Genomic DNA, 18,190 nt, shown 5'->3' with positions numbered 1-18,190 from the left:
CCTTTCTCTCCTCTGTCTGATTGTGTGTTGTCTTTACTGAGACAATCAGGAAGGATGTGGGCATAATAGGGGTGAGGATCCCAGGTTGCAGAGGAGTACAGGCCAAGGCTTTCCTGTGCATCAGCATCACCATCTTCTGCTTAGATCTGCTGTCGGTCCGCAGATAGATGAGCATCTACAACCAGTTTCAACTAGAGTAATTTGGAGAAAAGTCGAGTGCATGTTCCTTGGGAATTGGGCCAACTGATCTTTTGCCACCTTTACTGTCAGGTCAGATTATCTGAGGGTACTAGGAATATGGTTTGGAGGCTCTGAGGTGTGCATCAAGAACAGGGAAGAACGTATAACCAAAGTCGAGCAGGAACTGGGAATGTGGGAGTGACATTTCCTCTCGATTGAAGGTAGGGATTTCATCATCAGGTGCAAGGTGCTCTCAATGTTGCTGTATGTGGTGCAAGTCTGACCCATCACCACAGGGTAGTGTCCATGGCCCAACCATCTTCAGCTGCTTCATCAATAACATCCCTCCATCATAAGGTCAGAAGTGGGAATGTTCGCTGATGGTTGCACAATGTTCAGAACTATTCGCAATTCTTCAGATACTGAAGCAATCCATGTCCAAATGCAACATTCAGACTTGGGCTGATAAGTGGCAAGTAACATTTCACACCACACAAGTGCCAGCCAATGACCACTTCCAACAAGAGAGAATCCAACCATCTCCCCATGACATTCAATGGCATTAGCATCACAGAGTCCCCATTATCAACATCCTGGGGGTTGTCATTGACTGGAAACTGAATTGGACTAGCCATATAAACACTGTGGCTACAAGAGCAGGTCAGAGGCTAGGAATTCTGCAGTGAGTAACTCATCTCCTGACTCCACAAAGTCTGTCCATCATCTACAAGGCACAAGTCAAGAGTGTGATGGAATACTCCCCACTTGCCTAGATGAGTGCAGCTCGACGCCCACTTGATTGGCACCTTATCCACTACATTTAACATTAACTTCCTCCACCACTGATGCACAACGGCAGCAGTGTGTATCATCTACAAGATGCACTACAGCAACTCACCAAAGGTCCTTCAACAGCATCTTCCAAACCAGCGATCTCTACCACCTAGAAGAATAAGGGCAGCAAACACATGGGAACACCACCACCTGCAAGTTCCCCTCCAAGCCCCACACCATCTTGGCTTGGAACATATCACTGTTTCTTCACTGTCACTGGATCAAAACCCTGGAACTCCCTCCTGAACATCACTGTGGGTGTACCTACACCACAGGGACTACAGTGGTTCAAGAATGCAGCTCACCACCACCTTCTGAAGGGCATTTAGGGATGGGCAATAAATGCTGGCCTAGCCAGCAATGCCTATATCCAGTGAGAGAATTAAAAAAAACCCGCTTGACAGTCCGCCGAGCTATTTCACACTTTATCTGGAGATTGAAAACGGATAGTGTCCACAGGAAGATGATGTAAAATCTCTGATAAAGGAAAAACATATCTGATGTTGTCTTCACCCTGATGGCCCTCCAGCAAGCTGTGCACAGATACGGAATATGCAAACACCAAGTGTCGTTAGGTGCTGAGGTTGTATTTGTCCTGTGTTGAGAGGGATGGGTCTCGCTACTTTGCTGCAAACGCTCCATTTATTGGAAGTGTTACACCACCTGTCCCTTGTAAAAAAACTTTTTGAAGGAACGCACCTTTGACCACAAGTTGATTAGACAGAAACATAAACTCCTCGAGCCCTGTGGGAAAAGGAGATGGTGGATCTTGCCAGTTGGCTCCCCAAGCAGACTGTTAAAGTTATTGGTAGGGTGCCTCATTGTCAGAATTTTCAAACAAACAGCGAGATGGAGCTTCATTGATGGTGAGAAGACCATCGATCTTTCATGCATACACAGTACCTCAGCATCATTGCATACTATCCTCGAGGTGGCTGCAGTGGGAAAGAGACTGACACCTATCTTCTTTTGGAATATGTGTTTGCAAAGAGCATCTGGAAAGAGATACAGTGGATTTTGTCAAGGTCCATCCTGAGCAGCTGCATTACACAGAACTCAAATTCCGAGTTTGTTCCCAGGGACACTTAGCAAGACAAATGTCAACTGCTGTTGGAAAGCTGTCAACATCGTGAAGGACACTGTTTGATCTCCCTGAAACTTGTTGGTTTTCCAATGAAAGGAGTTGCCTACAATCTAGTGTTGCAGACTGGCACTTTCCAAGTCCCAAACTGAAGCTTGGGACAACTGCTGCAAAGGATTAACAGGAAAATTTAGGGTTCCTCCACAATACTACACCAAATGGCTCAGACTAGTGTTAATTCTCTCAGGCTGTATCAAGAAATGTTTAATGCAATGTAAAGATACAATCTGCATTGTAAGTGAAGTGAGGCACCCTGGAGTATCATGCACTGTATTTAACCTAAGTGATTTATGTAAACTGCCACATTTGAATTGTACTGTAAATTAACATTACAAATTTTATGAAGAAAGTGTATTTTTGGAAGAAAGGACCCTAACACTGGGTGTAATTGGGGTCTATCTCTGGGCGTAATTGAGATATAGCACTGGGTGTAATCAGGATCAAGTACTGGGTATAATGGGGATCTAGCACTGGGTGTAATGGGGATCAAGCACTGAGTGTAATAGGGATCGAGCAATGGGTGTAATTGGGATCTAGCACTGGCTGTAATTGGGATCTAGCATTGGGTGTAATTGGGATCTAACACCAGATGTAATTGGAATTGAGCACTGGATGTAATTGGGATCTAATACTGTGTGTAATGGGTATCTGGCACTGCGTGTCATGGGGATCGAATACTGGGTGTAAATGGGATCTACCACAGGGTATAATTAGGATTGAGAGTCAGTGTAATTGTGATCCAGTACTGGGTATAATTAGGGTCTAGCACTGGGTGTAATTCGGATCATGCACTGGGTGAAATTGGGTTCTACCAACAGATGTAATTGGGATCTGACACTGGGTGTAATTGGGATCTAGCATTGATTGTGATTGGGATCTAACACAGGATGTAATTGGGATAAAGCACTGGGTGTAATTGGGATCTAATGCTGGGTGTAATTGGGATCGAGCACTGGGCGTAATTGGGATCTAATGCTGGGTGTAATTGTGGTCTAGTATTGATTGTAATTGGGATCTAACACCGGGTGTAATTGGGATTGAGCATTGGGTGTAATTGGGATTGAGCACTGGGCGTAATTGGGATCTAATGCTGGGTGTAGTTGGGATCTAACACTGAGTATAATTGGAATCTTGCACTGGGTATAATTGGGATCTAGCACTGGGTGTAATGGGGATCTAACACCGAGTGTAACTGGAGTCTAGCGCTGGGTATAATTTGGATCTAGCATTGGGTATAATTTGGATCTAACACTGGGTGTAATTGGGATCTAACACTGGGCATAATTGGGATCTAACACTGGGTGTAATTAGGATTGATCACTGGATGTAATTGGGATCTAGCATTGGGTGTAATGGGGATCTAATGCTGTGTGTAATGGGTATCTGGCACTGCGTGTCATGGGGATCGAGCCCTGGGTGTAAATGTGATCTACCACAGGGTATAATTAGGATTGAGCAGTCAGTGTAATTGGGATCTATCACTGGGTGTAATTCAGATCCTGCACTGGGTGAAATTGGATTCTAACACCGGATGTAATTGGGATCTAGCTCAGGGTGTAATTGGGAACTAACACCAGGTGTAATTGGGACCTAGCACTGGGTGTAATTGGGAGCCAGCATTGGGTGTAATTGGAATCTAACACCGTGTGCAATTGGGATCTAGCATTAGATGTATTTGGAATCTAACACCTGGTGAAATTAGGGCCTAGCACTGGGTGTAATTGGGATTGAGCACTGAGTTAATTGGGATCTAGCATTGGGTGTAATGGGGATCTAACACTAGGTGTAATTGGGATTGAGTAATGAGTGTAATGGGGATTTAATGCTGCGTGTAATGGGTATCTGGCATTGCGTGTCATGGGGATCGAGCAGTAGGCGTAATTGGGATCTTACACCAGGTGTAATTGGGATCTAGCACTGGATGTAATTGGGATCCATCACTGGGGTTAATGGGGCTCTAACAATGGGTGTAATTGGAGTCTAATGCTGGCTGTAATTGGGATCTAGCATTGGGTGTAATTGGGATCTAGCACTGGATGCAATTGGGACCTAACATCGGGTGTAATGGGGATCAAACCCTGGGTGTAATTGGGATCCAGCATTGGGTCTAATTGGGATCTAGTACTGGATGCAAATGGGGTTGAGCACTGGGTGTAATTGGGACCTAACGCTGGGCGTAATTGGGATCTAAGGGACCTAGCAGTGTGTGTAATTGGGATCTAGCACTGGATGTAATTGGGATCTAGCACTGGCTGTAATCGGGACCAAACACCAGGTGTAATTGGGATTGAGCACTGGGTGTAATGGGGATCTAATACTGGGTGTAACTGGATCTAGTGCTGGGTGTAATTTGGACCTAGCATTGGGTGTAATTGGGATCTAGCACTGGGTGTAGTTGGGATCTAACACAGGGTATAATTGGGATCTTGCACTGGCTGTAATTGGGATCTAGCACTGGCTGTAATTGGGATCTAGCACTGGGTGTGATTGGATCTAGCACGGGGTATGATTGGGATCTAGCACTGGGTGTTATGGATATCTAACTCTGGGTGTAATTAAGATCTAGCAATGGGTGTAATTGGGATCTAATGCTGGCTGTAATTGGGATCTAATGCTGGCTGTAATTGGGATCTAGCACTGGATAGAATTGGGATCTAACACTGGGTGTAATGCGGATCAAACCCTGGGTGTAACTGGGATTTAACGCTGGGTGTAATGGGAACCTAGCACTGGGTGTAATGGGGACCTCGCAAAGGATGTAATGGGGACCTAGCACTGGGTGTAATGGGGATCTAGCACTGGGTGTAATGGGGACCTAGCACTGGGTGTAATGGGGATCTAGCACTGGGTGTAATGGGGACCTAGCATTGGGTGTAATGGGGACCTAGCATTGGGTGTAATGGGGACCTAGCACTGGGTGTAATGGGGACCTAGCATTGGGTGTAATTGGGATTTGCATTCGGTGCACTGGGGACCTAGCACTGGGTGTAATGTGTTTCCCCTGAGTTACTGGAAGTATTGACTTTTAAGTGGAATATTTTACTCAAACTCTGGGTTTAATAGAGTTGTTCTAAGCTGCAGCTGTATGTGTGATATGTATATCCTGGAATACTGAGTTTGTGTTCTAGGTTAATGATGTCTATCCTGGGATATTGAACAGCAGCAGTCCAGGGAATGGGGTTGTTTTGGGACTGTAGGCATCACCCCTCCATGGGATGGGTTTTGTCACTGATACTGGGCTCTGGGACACTGATTTAACCTGGGATATTATTGTTGTGACTCCTGATAAGATAATTTTGTATTAACACCACATGGTGTGTTTGTCCTTGGGATATGGAATATAGTGATGATCAGTGCTAGATCCCTCTGGATATTAAACTCCACAGTATATATGGGATTGACACTTGGCTTTTTGAGCTCTAGGCCTTTGGCTTTGCCCCAGGATATTGGAGATCTAGCTCTATTTAATGGGTTTATTCCAGGATTATGGGGCAGTATCTCTGAGTGATTGGATTATTCAGAGAGAGAGGAATTTCCAACTCTGCCAGTAATAGGATTATCCTCAAACACTAAATGTTGTTGGTTATGGGGATAATCCCGATTAGGGAGCTCCAGCTCGGTGCCATGAGTTTATTCTGGGAGGCTGGGATCCAGCCTTGTTAATAACGTGGTTATCCAGAGAGATTGAGCTGGGGTTTTGTGTGCAATCTCGGGTTTTATACGGAAACATTGACCTCTGCTGCTGAGGGCGATGTTACTCGTTATGCTCCTGCTGCTTTTGCAATGGGGTTTATTCTGCTGCTGCTGACGTCACGTGGCAGAGGGAGGTCCAGGACGCTGTGATATTGGAGATGGCGGCTCGCTTCACATCAGGAAAGGTGCATCTGTGCTGACCAGACCGGCAAGAAAGCCAGGGAGGATGACGAGAGGTGAAATGTTGCCAATGCAGCGGCGGTGAATCAGCTGCTCCTCCTCATTCCCATTCTGTGTGGATCTGCAGCCGGCCTGGACTCTGCAAGGTGCACACTCTCACCATAGGAAGGACTCTTCACATCCATCCAGGGCCATGGCCGCAGAAGGTGAGCTGCTGCAGATGCAGAATGTGGAGCATTACAAAGCTGAGATCGAGAGGCTCGCCAAGGAGCTAACCGAAACGACCCACGAGAAGATCCAGGCTGCAGAATATGGGCTGGTGGTTCTGGAGGAGAAGCAGTCGCTGAAACAGCAGTACGACGAGCTGGAAAGCGCCTACGAGACGGTCAAACATGAGCTGGAACAGCTGAAAGAGGTGGGTAGGTAGGCAGGGGGCTTGGAGGAACGCCCAGTCCCCGGGTGTCTGTCTCACCTTGTGTGGGTCATAGCCACCACCAGAGAGGGATTCGGAGCTGGGAGTTTATCCAACCCATCCCTTCCATCCTCACTATCCATGTTTCCAGAGCTGCAGCTCAATAGCCAGTTAAATGTAAAACCAGTGCCTTAATAATGCGGGAACATGTTTTGTTCAATTCAGCCGGGTAACGGGCTCTCGGTGTCCCCAGAGGGACACAGAGGCTGAGCTCACTAACAAATACATTTAAATTGTGAAGCTCTCTCTGACCCTTAAATAAGAAGACGCTTGTACCATCCTATGCTGTGGGGTTAGAATATACCAGCCTGTGTTATATCATTATTACATACAGACACCGGATAGCAGGTCAGCAGTAGGACCCAGTCAGTATTTACTGTGGGTTTTTTTTAAATGAGAGCTTTCGGATGGCAAACGTGACCCAAAACAAAACGAGAAAGCCCGTTTCTGAGCATTAGTCATCAGAATCGATCCATTTACACCTTCCGGCTCCAGAATCCAAATCCTCCAGCCCTGCAGAGATGCAGTAAGAGGAGGGCTGGGGGATAAGAGAACAGTGTTTCCGCAGAGAGAGAGAGGGAGGGAGAGGGGGGTTCAGTCCATCACTGTGCCGTGCAGGGTCTGGATTACTCCTCGATGAGGAATGAAGTCGTGGTATCGAACGCTCTTCGGAGGAAGCTGAGAGTTGAATCTCTTTCCGAAGATGTGCGGATGGTTTTGGAGAAATACATGTCAGTGTTGGTGCGGCCGATATCCTGGGCAAGCTGCCATCTATCGCATCACTTCCCGTAGTGCAGGCGGGGGCGGGGGGGTCAGAAAATGCTGGCAGAAATGATTGAAACCGGAGTGGTCCAGCCAGAAGAGCAGATGCGGTTTCCATAGCTGCCCCCTCCCTCAAACTGTGCTCACAGGGGCAAGAGACAGCGTGAAGAGAGTGATTTCTGTTTGAAATCTGCCACTCAACACATCACTCTTAAACCTTCATCAGATGCTGATTTAATCCCAGTGATGCTAATTTAGCCGGAATAGCAATGGGATTGAGACAGAGCTGGGTCCCTTCACAGAATAATTGATAACTGGGAACACTGGAAAACTGTAATTTAATGAAAAGGTTCAGATGACAAAATTGAAACCAGAGTGGGTTCCAGCTATTAGCTAAACCCTGAAATTGATTGCTCCTGATATCCTCTTGCTATTTAGAATAACTCCATGTTACCATTTTACTGCTGTGGCATTTCTTTGCCTACCTCAGCTTTTGTTGCATCATGCCCTTGATATCTGATGTCCATATTCGGAATTAATAATCTCAGAATCACAGAATTATTCCAGCGCAGAGGGAAGCTGTTCAGTCTATCATGTCTGTACTGGCTCTCCGAATGAGCAACTCACTTAGTTCCATTCTCCTGCCTTCTCCCTGTAACCCTGCACATTCTTCCTTTTCAGATAACAGTTCTAATTCCCTTTTGAATGCTTCAATTGAACCTGCTCCACCACACACTCAGGCTGTGCATTCCAGATCCTAATCACTAGCTGCGTGAATGTTTTTCCTCATGTTGCTTTTGCTTCTTTTATCAATTACTTAAATACATGAATAGGATGGGAATAGAGGGATACGGACCCCGGAAGTGCAAAATGTTTTAGTTGACGGGCAATATGATCAGCGCAGGCTTGGAGGGCCGAAGGGCCTGTTCCTGTGCTGTACTTTTCTTTGTTCTTTGTTCTTTAAAATCTGTGCCCTCTTATTCCCAATCCTTTCACAAGTGGGAACAGTTTCTCCCTGCCTACTCTGTCAAGATCCCTCATGATTTTGAATACCTCTATGAAATCTCCTCCCAGCCTTTTCCAAGGAAATCAGCAGAGGATTATCAAGAAAATTCTACATCCAGTTTATCTCTTCTCTCTTTAATGTAAATGCTGTAAATCACTGCTCTAATGCAACTATTTACAAGGCATTGATTGAGACTTTTATTGGCATATATGTAAGCAGTGAAATAATTAATATACTAATTATGAAATAGGTGTTGATATTTCTGGGCAACTGGATACCTAACTATAGTAAAGCAGCATGAGCTGTGTTATCATTTGCATGTTCAGAATCTTTCAAAATGCAGTCATGTAACAAAACAAACATTGCATTTATTGGTGTTAAAGGAACGGGAAGAGGGATCGAGTCTTTGAATAATGGCAAAATAAGCTACATGTGACAGCAGCTCATGACTTTTAGATTTGTGCACCTGTGAAACAACTTACCTAACCTAACGCACTGTCACTCGTGCAGTAAACTCATTGGGAGACTTTTTGCCTATATTTGATCTATTTCCAGATTAGTTTTGCATGGCACTAGAATATTCCATTTGGGATGGTCAAGGAGAGATTAAATCTAGGAGTGGTGTGATCCCACCAAATAAAGGCACTATCTACCCTGAGCCAGTGTTGGAGAGGTGTTGACGACAGCACATAGAAGTGCTTAACCCAACAGTCTGAAAGGAGAAGTGTGTGGCAAAAGGCAACAGAGAGGTCAGGGGTCGCATGGTAAAAACCTCCAGGGGATTGACTTAAATTGGGGAAATAATGCAAAACTGATTTTGCTAATTTCTGTGCATGTTTATAACCTAGCAGTGATATATTGTAACACAGCAAGTGTAGGTATTTCAAGGCTTGCACGCATCACAGTGTCTTGATAGGTAAATACATCATCTGTTATGGAACTGAACCATGCAGACCAAGGAGGCCCAAGCTTGATCTCTTGCCTATGCAGTTAGCTGATTTTGGTCAGAGAGAAACAAAAACAAAAATAGCTGGAAAAATTCAGCAGGTCTGGCAGAACTGATGAAGAGTCATATGGACTCGAAATGTTAACTCTGTCTTTCTCTCCACAGATGCTGTCAGACCTGCTGAGTATTTCCAGCTATTTTTGTTTTTGTTTCAGATTTCCAGCATCTGCAGAATTTTGCTTTTATCTGGTCAGAGAGAAATTGGGCTGCTGAAATTGGCCTCGGTGCCCTGATAAATAGTTTGTGTCCCTTTGTACATAAATAGATGTTGGGTGGGGATGGGATCTGGCCTGGTTATGATGCTCTGTGTGGTTAAACAGCCAATGGGCATTCACTGCCTCAGCTCACACATAGAGCAACATGGGCAAGGTATTGTGGAGGAAAAGAAAAACTGTAGGAGGAATTGGTGCTAAGGGAATGGATATAGAGAAAGCTGGGGGCAAAAGATTGTATTTCAATCAAGAGATTCTGCTGATAGAGAATGTGAATAAAGTAGCAGAACCAAACATTGAAGAAAACTCATTTTTTACATGTAGACATGTGACATGCAGGTTATATTTTCAAATTGTTTAAAATACTCTCTCCCCCCCCCCCAAATTTCTACAGTGTCTGCAATGTGACACAGTTGAAAGGCAATAAAGTTGTAGAGACAGAGCTGTCATAAAAGCTGATAGTTAAGGGTTATGCAAATCGTCCTAAAGCAACATGAGCCATTTTGTTTTGTTTGAAAAGAAAATCTACTGTAGTGAAAGGATTTTCACATTACAAGACTTTTTTCATTTTTGGCAATAATTGATATTAAAGGCTATTCTTTTTAGTGTAGTCCCACAGATGAAGAATGTCATGTCCCTATATATCTGATCATATATATGATTTGGCCTCTGTGTCTCTGGGATGAGGGGGGATGCGAAATCCAGCTGATTGCCATTCAGTGACCCTTGCTGGAAGTGTGCATGGCTGGCATTGGGGAAAGACAAGATCCAGACCAGCTTTGCTGCCTTTAGGCAGGAAGGGTGGAAACCTGGCTGGGTAAAGATGGCACAAAAAAACCACACAAGATTATCTGATTTCTTATGCTGCTGCTGGAAGGTGGTGTGTTGGGCACTTGGTTGGTTGGATGTAAGGGTGTGCTGAAATTTCCCTTCTAGAACAGACATCCTATCATTGGGAGATGCTTCCAGAGAACAACTTCACTTCCTTGAAGGGTGAAATAAAGGTCAATCACCCAGGATCTCGATTGTACTATTGCAAGACTTTAGTAGTGGGGCACCACCAATAGAGAGCTGGAAAATTCCTTTCCATCCACTTGGGCAGGCATTGTGTACATAGTGGAAGGTGCAATAAATGTGAATGGGGGCAGAAGGAAATAGAAAGTAACTTTTCATTAACAGGTTTGCTCTCCTCTGCAACAGTTCCTTCAGATGTGAGTCCAACCCTAAGTAACAACACATTGGAGAACATGTGACTAGATATTGCACACATCCGTGCAAGGAGGAAGAATTGTCCGAAACTCTGATTGTACTTCTCATGCTCAATGTGTTCAGATTAGCATTAACAGCTGTCAGGTTGCCCAATTAATTAAAAATGCATAACACAGATTTGAAATGGGAAGATTTTGAAAATATCTTTTTGTTTAAAATGTCTTTCTCTCAAATCAAACAATGATAGCGCCCTATCATTGCATCAATACGACAAAGATATTGGGATCTGAAGTCAGTAGTAAGGTGATCTTGTGAACTGTGTCCCAATATTGTACCACACTATAATCATACTCTACCATGAATTTTAAAGCCGGTTTTAAATCATGCAGCAACACTTTCCCCTAAAACACATTCAGACATTTATTGAAAAGCTTATGACATAGAAATTCTCTGAAAGCAGAGGGTCATTTTCAGCATTGTGCCATTGTGTCCTGGGTACAACATCCAGGCTCAGTAACTGCTGACAAACTGCTCAGTATTCGGCTCATAAAGCCTGTTAGCTGACTGTTGTATGCAATTGATGAGCCAATCATAGGTGAAAGGTTAAGGAAGTGTAAACATAAGTAATTGTTCCGTGTCAGGCGTGCTGAGGCTCTTTATTTTTCTTAATTTGTGCATTCACTTGCCAGCTTTTCAGCTCCCGGACAAATTTCAGAATAAGTATTTTTTATGATGTACCATTAAGGAACAGAAGGTTGAGCCCTAAAACAATTTTGGGAAGAGATATTTGACAAACTATGCAGGGGTGGAGCGAGGGGAATTCAGTATCATTGTATACAGTTGTTATCTTGGTGGGTTTCTCCAACATAAAGGAGGGGGAGAAATACCTGGACACTTTGTTCCAGAAGATGGTCACACCTTTTAGAATAGGGTCGTCTGTTTTGGTCAACAGTGAGTGACAAGGGGATGTGCCTGTCAGTGAGGCAGGTCATGGGGCCGAGTAGACAGTGGTGGAAGAGCCTCAGACTTTGCAATTGTCAGACAGGTTTGAGGTGCTGTGAAAGCGAGATCTGCAAGGTGGATGAGCGGACTGGCCATGGCATTGTGGTACTGTTTAAGTGGGGGAGCAAACAGGAATGTAGTGGTAGTAGGGGACAGTAAAGTGAGGGGGTTTGTCACTGTTCTCTGCATCAAGGAGTGAGAATCCAGAAGGCTGTGTTGCCTGCCTGGTGCCAGGGTTTGGGACATCTGCTCAGGGCTGGAGTGAACTTACAGTGGGAGGGGGAGAGTCCAGTTGTCGTGGTCCATGTAGGTACCAACGACACAGGCAGAACAAGGAAGGAGATTCTGCATTGTCAGTATGAGAAGCCGGGTAATCTCTGGATTATTACCTGTGCATAGGGCAAATAAGATTAGAGAGATGAATGTGTGGCTCAAAGACTGGTGTGGGCGAAATGGGTTCCGGTTTGTGAGGCATTGGTGCTATTACTGGGGAAAGTGGGGGGTTTACTGTTGGGATGGTCTACACCTGAACCATGCTGAGACATGTGTCCTTGTGAATCTCATATCCAGGGAAGTAGAGAGGGCTTTAAACTGAACAGTGGGGGGTGGGGGGCAGCTGAGGAATCAAGCTTGGATAGATGTGGCAAATCGAGGGGTAGATTCAAGGCAGGAGACCATAATAGTAAAATAGGAAATGAGAGTCATAGAATAGCAGGAAGGGCCAGAGAGAAAAAAAGCTAAGAAACACCAATAGTCAAGACTAGATGTTACAAAGATAACAAAAAGAAAAAAGTAAAGGCTCTGTATCTGCGTGTAGCATTTGTAACAAAGTAAATTAATTTATAACGCACATTGAAGTAAACAGATATGATCTGATAGCCATTATGGAGACATGGCTGCAGGATGACAAGGAATGGGTCCTGAATATTGAGGGATATATGACATTCAAGAAGAATAGGAAGCTCGGCAAAGGTGGAGGGGTAGCACTGTTGATCAAGGATAACATTGGTGTAATAATTAGAGATGATCTTGGTTCAGGAGATCAGGATGTAGAATCGGTTTGGGTGGAGATGAGGAAGAGTAGGGGAAAGAAGTCACTAGTGGGAGTAGTCTACAGGCCCCCTAACAGTAACCACAAGGTAAGACAAAGTATGCAAGAAGAAATATTAGCAGCTTGTGATAAAGGGACAACAATAATCATGGGTGATTTTAATCTACATATAAACTGGAAAAATCAAATTGACAATGAGGAGTTCATGGACTACTTTCAAGATGGTTTCTTTGAGCAGCATGTTCTGGAACCAACCAGAGAGCAGGTTATATTTGACTTAGTATCATGCAATGTGACAGGATTAATTAATGACCTCAGAGTAAAGGCACCCTTAGGTAGCAGCGACCACAATATGATTGAATTTTACATCCAGTTTAAAAGGGAGAAGAGTGGGTATAAGACTATTATTTTAAACTTAAATAAGGACAACTTTGTGGGCATGAAAGCTGAGCTAGCTGCAGTGAACTGGAATATTAGGCTAGAGGATAGATCAATAGAGAAGTAGTGGCAGATATTTAAAGGGATATTTCAGAATACTCAGAATAAGTATATTCCTACTATAAAGAAATTATAAGGGGAGGACCCACTATCCATGGTTAACTAAAGTTAAGGAAAGCATCAAACTTAAGGAAAAAGCATATAACTGCGCAAAGATGAGTGGCAGGTCAGATAATTAGTCAGGATATAAAGAACGACAGAGAATGACAAAAAGGCCAATCTGGAGAAAGAAATTAGAGTCTGAGAGGAAGCTAGCTAGAAATGTAAAAATGTATAGCAAGAGTTTCTACAGGTATTTAAAAAGGAAAAGAGTAAGTAAAGTGAGTGTTGCTCCTCTGGAGAGTGACAGTGGGGAGTTAACAGTAGATAATAAGGAAGTAGTGGATGAAATGAACAAATATTTTGCTTCTGTCTTCATTATAGAGGATACAAAAAACATTCCAGGAATAGCTGTAAACCGGGAGATGAAAAAAAGAGGGGAACTTGGTGAAATTACAATCACGAGGGAAGTAATACTGAGCAAATTGATGGAGCTGTGGGCTCACAAGTCTCCGGGTCCTGATGGACTACATCCTAGGGTCTTAAAAGAGGTGGCTAATGAGATAGCAGATGCGTTGGTGTTAATTTTCTAAAATTTGCTAGATTCTGGAAAGGTTGCATCAGACTGGAAAGCAGCAAATATAACCCCTCTATTCAAAAAGGGAGGGAGGCAGAAAACAAAAAACTATAGGCCTGTTAGCTTGAAGTCTGTCTTGGAGAAGATGTTAGAATTGATCATTAAGGAGGTTATAGCTGGGCGCTTGGAGAACCTCAAGGTAATTGGGAAGCATCAGCATGGTTTTGTGAAAGAGAAATCATTTTTAAAGAAGTTGTTATTGCAATTCTTTGAAGGAGTAACATGCACTGTGGATAAAGGGGAGCCTGTAGTTGTACTGTACTTGGGTTTCCAGAAGGCATTTGCTTAAGGTGCCATAACAAAAGTTATCGCAGAAAATAAAAGCTCATGGTGTAGTGGGTAATGTATTGGCATGGATAGAAGAGTGGCTGGCTAGCAGACATCAGAGAGTATGCATAAATTGATCTTTCTCTGATTGGCAAGATATGACAAGTGGAGTCCCACAGAGCTCTGTGCTGGGGCCTCAACTTTTTACAACTTATATCAACGACTTAGATGAGGGGAGTGAAGGCATGGTAGCTAAATTTGCATATGACACAAAGATGGGTAGGAAAGTATGTTGTGAAGAGGACATAAGGAGGTTGCAGACAGATATAGATAGGCTGAGTGAGTGGACAAGAATATGGCAGATGGGAGTATAATGTGGGAAAATGTGAAGTTGTTCACTTTGGCAGGAAGAATAAAAAAGCTGAGTGTTACTTAAATGGAGAACGGCTGCAGAATTCCGAGGTGCAGAGGGATCTAGGTGTTCTAGTGCATGAGTCACAAAAAGTTAGTATGCAGCTACAGCAAGTAATTAAGAAAGCTAATGGAATGCTATCCTTTATTACGAGAGCAAATAAACATAAAAGCAAGGATGTTATGCTTCACTTATACAGGGCATTGGTGAGACCACAGCTCGAATACTGTGTGCAGTTTTGGTCCCCTTATTTAAGGAAGGACATAAATGCTTTGGCGGTGATTCAGAGGAGGTTTACTAGATTGATACCTGGAATGAGTGGGTTGGCTTTTGAGGAAAGGTTAGACAAACTGGGCTTATTCCCACTGGAGTTTAATAGAGTGAAGGGTGATTTGGTTGAAGTATATAAGATCCTGAACGGTATTGACAAGGTGGGTGTGGAAAGGATGTTTCCTCTTGTGGATGAGTCCAGAACTAGGGAGCACCGTTGTAAAATTAGAGGTTGCCTTTTTAAGACAGAGATGAGAAGAAATTTTTTCTCAGAGGGTTGTGTGACTTTGGAACTCTGCCTCAGAAGGCAGAGGTGGTTAGATTTTTATTAGGCGAGGGAATCAAAGGTTATTGAGGGTAGGGTAGATGGAAATATGGAATTCAAAATACAAACAGATCAGCCATGATCTTATTGAATGGCGGAGTCGGCTCAGGTGGCCACATGGCCTACTTCTGCTCCTATTTCGTATGTCCATAATTTACTCTGGTCAATGGTACTCTCTCATTCCATGGTACAACAGTGCTTGGTGATGCTGGATTCCTGCTTTCGCTATCGACATACAAAACACGTCATTCTTAAATATATGCCTTATAGTGATTGTGGACTGTAATGTGGTACTCAGACTATTTCGCCTGAAATTTTATTGACTTTATATTGGGGAAATGTAAGCTTTATTAAGTCAGCAAGCACTGGAAGAAGAGAACTCACCCCCCACTCCCCCCAGCCCACCCCAGAATTTATTTTGTGAGCAAAACAACAAAAAGACTGCAAAATGAAAAAATGCTGAAAATACATATTAGCCTGATCAGCATCTGAAAGGTAGCGGTTGTGGAGGAGGGGTGGTGGTGTGTAGAGCTACAGCTCAGATATAAACCTGGATCATCAACCCCCAAATGATTTAACTTTGGATTTTGTTTTCACCAGTAAACCTGCTGGATGTTCTTAAAAATTTCTGGTTTTGTTTCAAGTATTTCTGGCGCTCAATTTTCTTTTTGCTTCAGAATGAAAATTTTTTTTGAGTGACCTATCCAAATTATCAATGTGTTTTGTGATGTGCTCTTTCAAAAACTATGGCTTTCTCTGTGATCGATTTTTTTCAAGGGTTTTCAAGTGAAGTAATGAACATATTAAATAAGGCACCTTAAAATGTGCTCCTGATGATGTAGGTTAGGGTAACCTGAGCTTCAGCGTTTCCTTTTAGTGTTGGGTCCGTCTTCTTGAAATTGAGATAATGTATTGGAGTTAGTCATAGGGCAGGATTTTTAGGTTGGCGTGTGGGTGCGATCGGCGGACCCGGGAGCAGTCGGGAAACGGACTGCCAACCACGATTGGCCCCTGACCGCGCTTTTGTGATGGCTGGCCAATTAACAGCCAGCCATCGTGAAGCATGCACCGAAATGCTCAGCGCTGCTGGAGTGGGGGTGGGAGGAGGGCGGGTGCTGATGTAAGCGTAGGCGTGGGGGAGTGCAGAATGAAAGCTCCCTGAAGGCAGAGAGCTGCCTCAGGGACCTGAAGACTTGAAAACCAACAAATAAAGTTTTAAAAATCATGAAGAAAATGTCCACGCATCACAGTCAGTCACCCAAACATGATAAAAATGCTGCCCATAGATTTTAATTTTTAAAAATTTAATAACGGAAACCTCATCCTGCCCTTGGACGAGGTTTCAAGAAAAATGCAAAGTCCGCCTGGCTGATTCGCCCATAAAGTTGGATAGACCACGAAAAATCGGAGTTAATTATAACTTTAATGGCCTTAATAGGCCTCTTAATTGTCGGTGGGCGCACATGCAGCTTTTGCTGACCAGAGTATTGCGCGAGCACAGGATGACATCAGGACACGCGCCGATGTCATCTCGTGCAATTTCACATCCAATCGGGTCAGGCGTGCGCCTGCACGCCAATCTAAAAATTCTACTCATCATGTCTGCATCATTTTTCCATTGCATTAATAGTTCACTTCTTGCTGGGGCAGCTACGCTGCTCAGGCCCTGGAGCATGATTTGTGATGTGAGATTTTCTTAAGTTAGCTTTTAATTTTTTTTATTTCCTGAGGTAAAGTAAGATGGTCTTTATTTTCTGTACTGAACACTCCTTTAATTCAGTTTGGGATACATCAATAAAGGGGGAAGCAGGATATACAAAATATAAAGTTATTATGAAAATAGAACACAGTTTTCTATTTTGGCACTATAGACAAAGGCATGATAAGCTTGGTTTTGATCCTCCCCTAAGTGGAAAAAATGAGCACAATGCCCAATTGCTTAAAAACAGCCACTTGGACACAGCAGCAAATGCATTTGTACGCAGTGTGTTGCATGTTTAGTATTGCACCCTTTCAGAACAGTAATTCAGAGTTCTAATGTAATGAGTGCCTTACTGCTAGTGTATTGTAAAGGAGCACTGTCATCTTGTAAAATGATTGGCAGGTCTTTTGCAATTGTGAAATCATGCACAAAGAAGTGACACAAGGTGCATCAAGCTTATCATTAACACACTACTCTTCTATCTACCTTTCCCCACCCCCACCATAAAAGTGGTTTGCTAAACACTTTTTAATGAAATAAAAACAGAAAATGCTGGAAATACTAAACAGGTCTGGCAGCAGTTGTGGAGAGAGAAACAGAGTTAACCTTTCATGTTTGTGACCTTTCATCAGAACTGGGATAAGTTATAAATGCAATAGGTTTCAAGAAAGTGGGGAGGGTGGGAAGAAGAACAAAAGGGAAAGCCTGTGATATGGCGGCAGACAGGAGTGATTAAATGACAAAAGAGTTAGTGGTGCATGGCCTGAGGGAGAGGTGATGGGACAAGTAAAGAAACAAAGGATGTGTGAATGGTAGAATGCCGTCCAAAAGCAAAAGAGAGAGTAAAACCAAAACCTGCAAAGAAAAATAGGCGTAGAGGTTACAGTCTGAAATTGTTGAATCTGGAAGAATATAAAGTGCCTTATCGAAAGATGAGGTGCTGTTCCTCAAGCTTATGTTGAGTTTCATTGGAACATTGCAGCAGGCCAAGAACAGAAGGGTCAGAGTGGGAACAAGATGGAGAATTAAAATGGCAGGCAACTTATGAACTGAACAGAAGTATTATGCAAAGTGGTTACCCAATTTGTTTGGTCCCCCATTGTAAAGCAGATCACATTGTGAGCAGCTAATACCTTATAATAAATTGAAAATAGTAAACCACTATTTCACCTGGAAAGTGTGCTTGAGGCCTTGGACGATGAGGAGAGTGGAGGTGAAAGGGCATGTGTTGCATCTCCTGTGCTTGCATGATAAGGTGCCATGGGGAGGGGGTGTTAAGGGTGGCTTGAGGA

At 43.5% G+C, this 18,190-nt stretch overlaps 1 protein-coding gene across 2 annotated transcripts in view; it reads left to right on the top strand.

The window, feature by feature from the left end:
- Window positions 1–5,832: 5,832 nt before the first annotated feature.
- LOC144696700 (protein bicaudal D homolog 1-like) overlaps window positions 5,833–18,190 on the top strand; it is a 259,120-nt gene continuing 246,762 nt past the window's right edge. The window contains exons 1-2 of one of the 2 annotated variants that reach the window (XM_078568326.1): window positions 6,091–6,443; window positions 10,687–10,805. In XM_078568326.1, coding sequence (XP_078424452.1) covers window positions 6,222–6,443; window positions 10,687–10,701 — 237 coding nt within the window. In that variant the 5' untranslated portion in view covers window positions 6,091–6,221 and the 3' untranslated portion in view covers window positions 10,702–10,805. Of the gene's footprint in view, window positions 6,444–10,686; window positions 10,806–18,190 lie in introns of those variants that run through there. The other variant, XM_078568325.1, reaches the window with a different exon arrangement.

The sequence above is a fragment of the Cetorhinus maximus genome, chromosome 22, assembly GCF_964194155.1.
Source record: "Cetorhinus maximus chromosome 22, sCetMax3.hap1.1, whole genome shotgun sequence".
In the NCBI taxonomy this organism is placed as follows: domain Eukaryota; kingdom Metazoa; phylum Chordata; class Chondrichthyes; order Lamniformes; family Cetorhinidae; genus Cetorhinus; species Cetorhinus maximus.
Note: the sequence above shows the minus strand (reverse complement) of the source record. Positions and strands in the feature narration are given on the sequence as shown.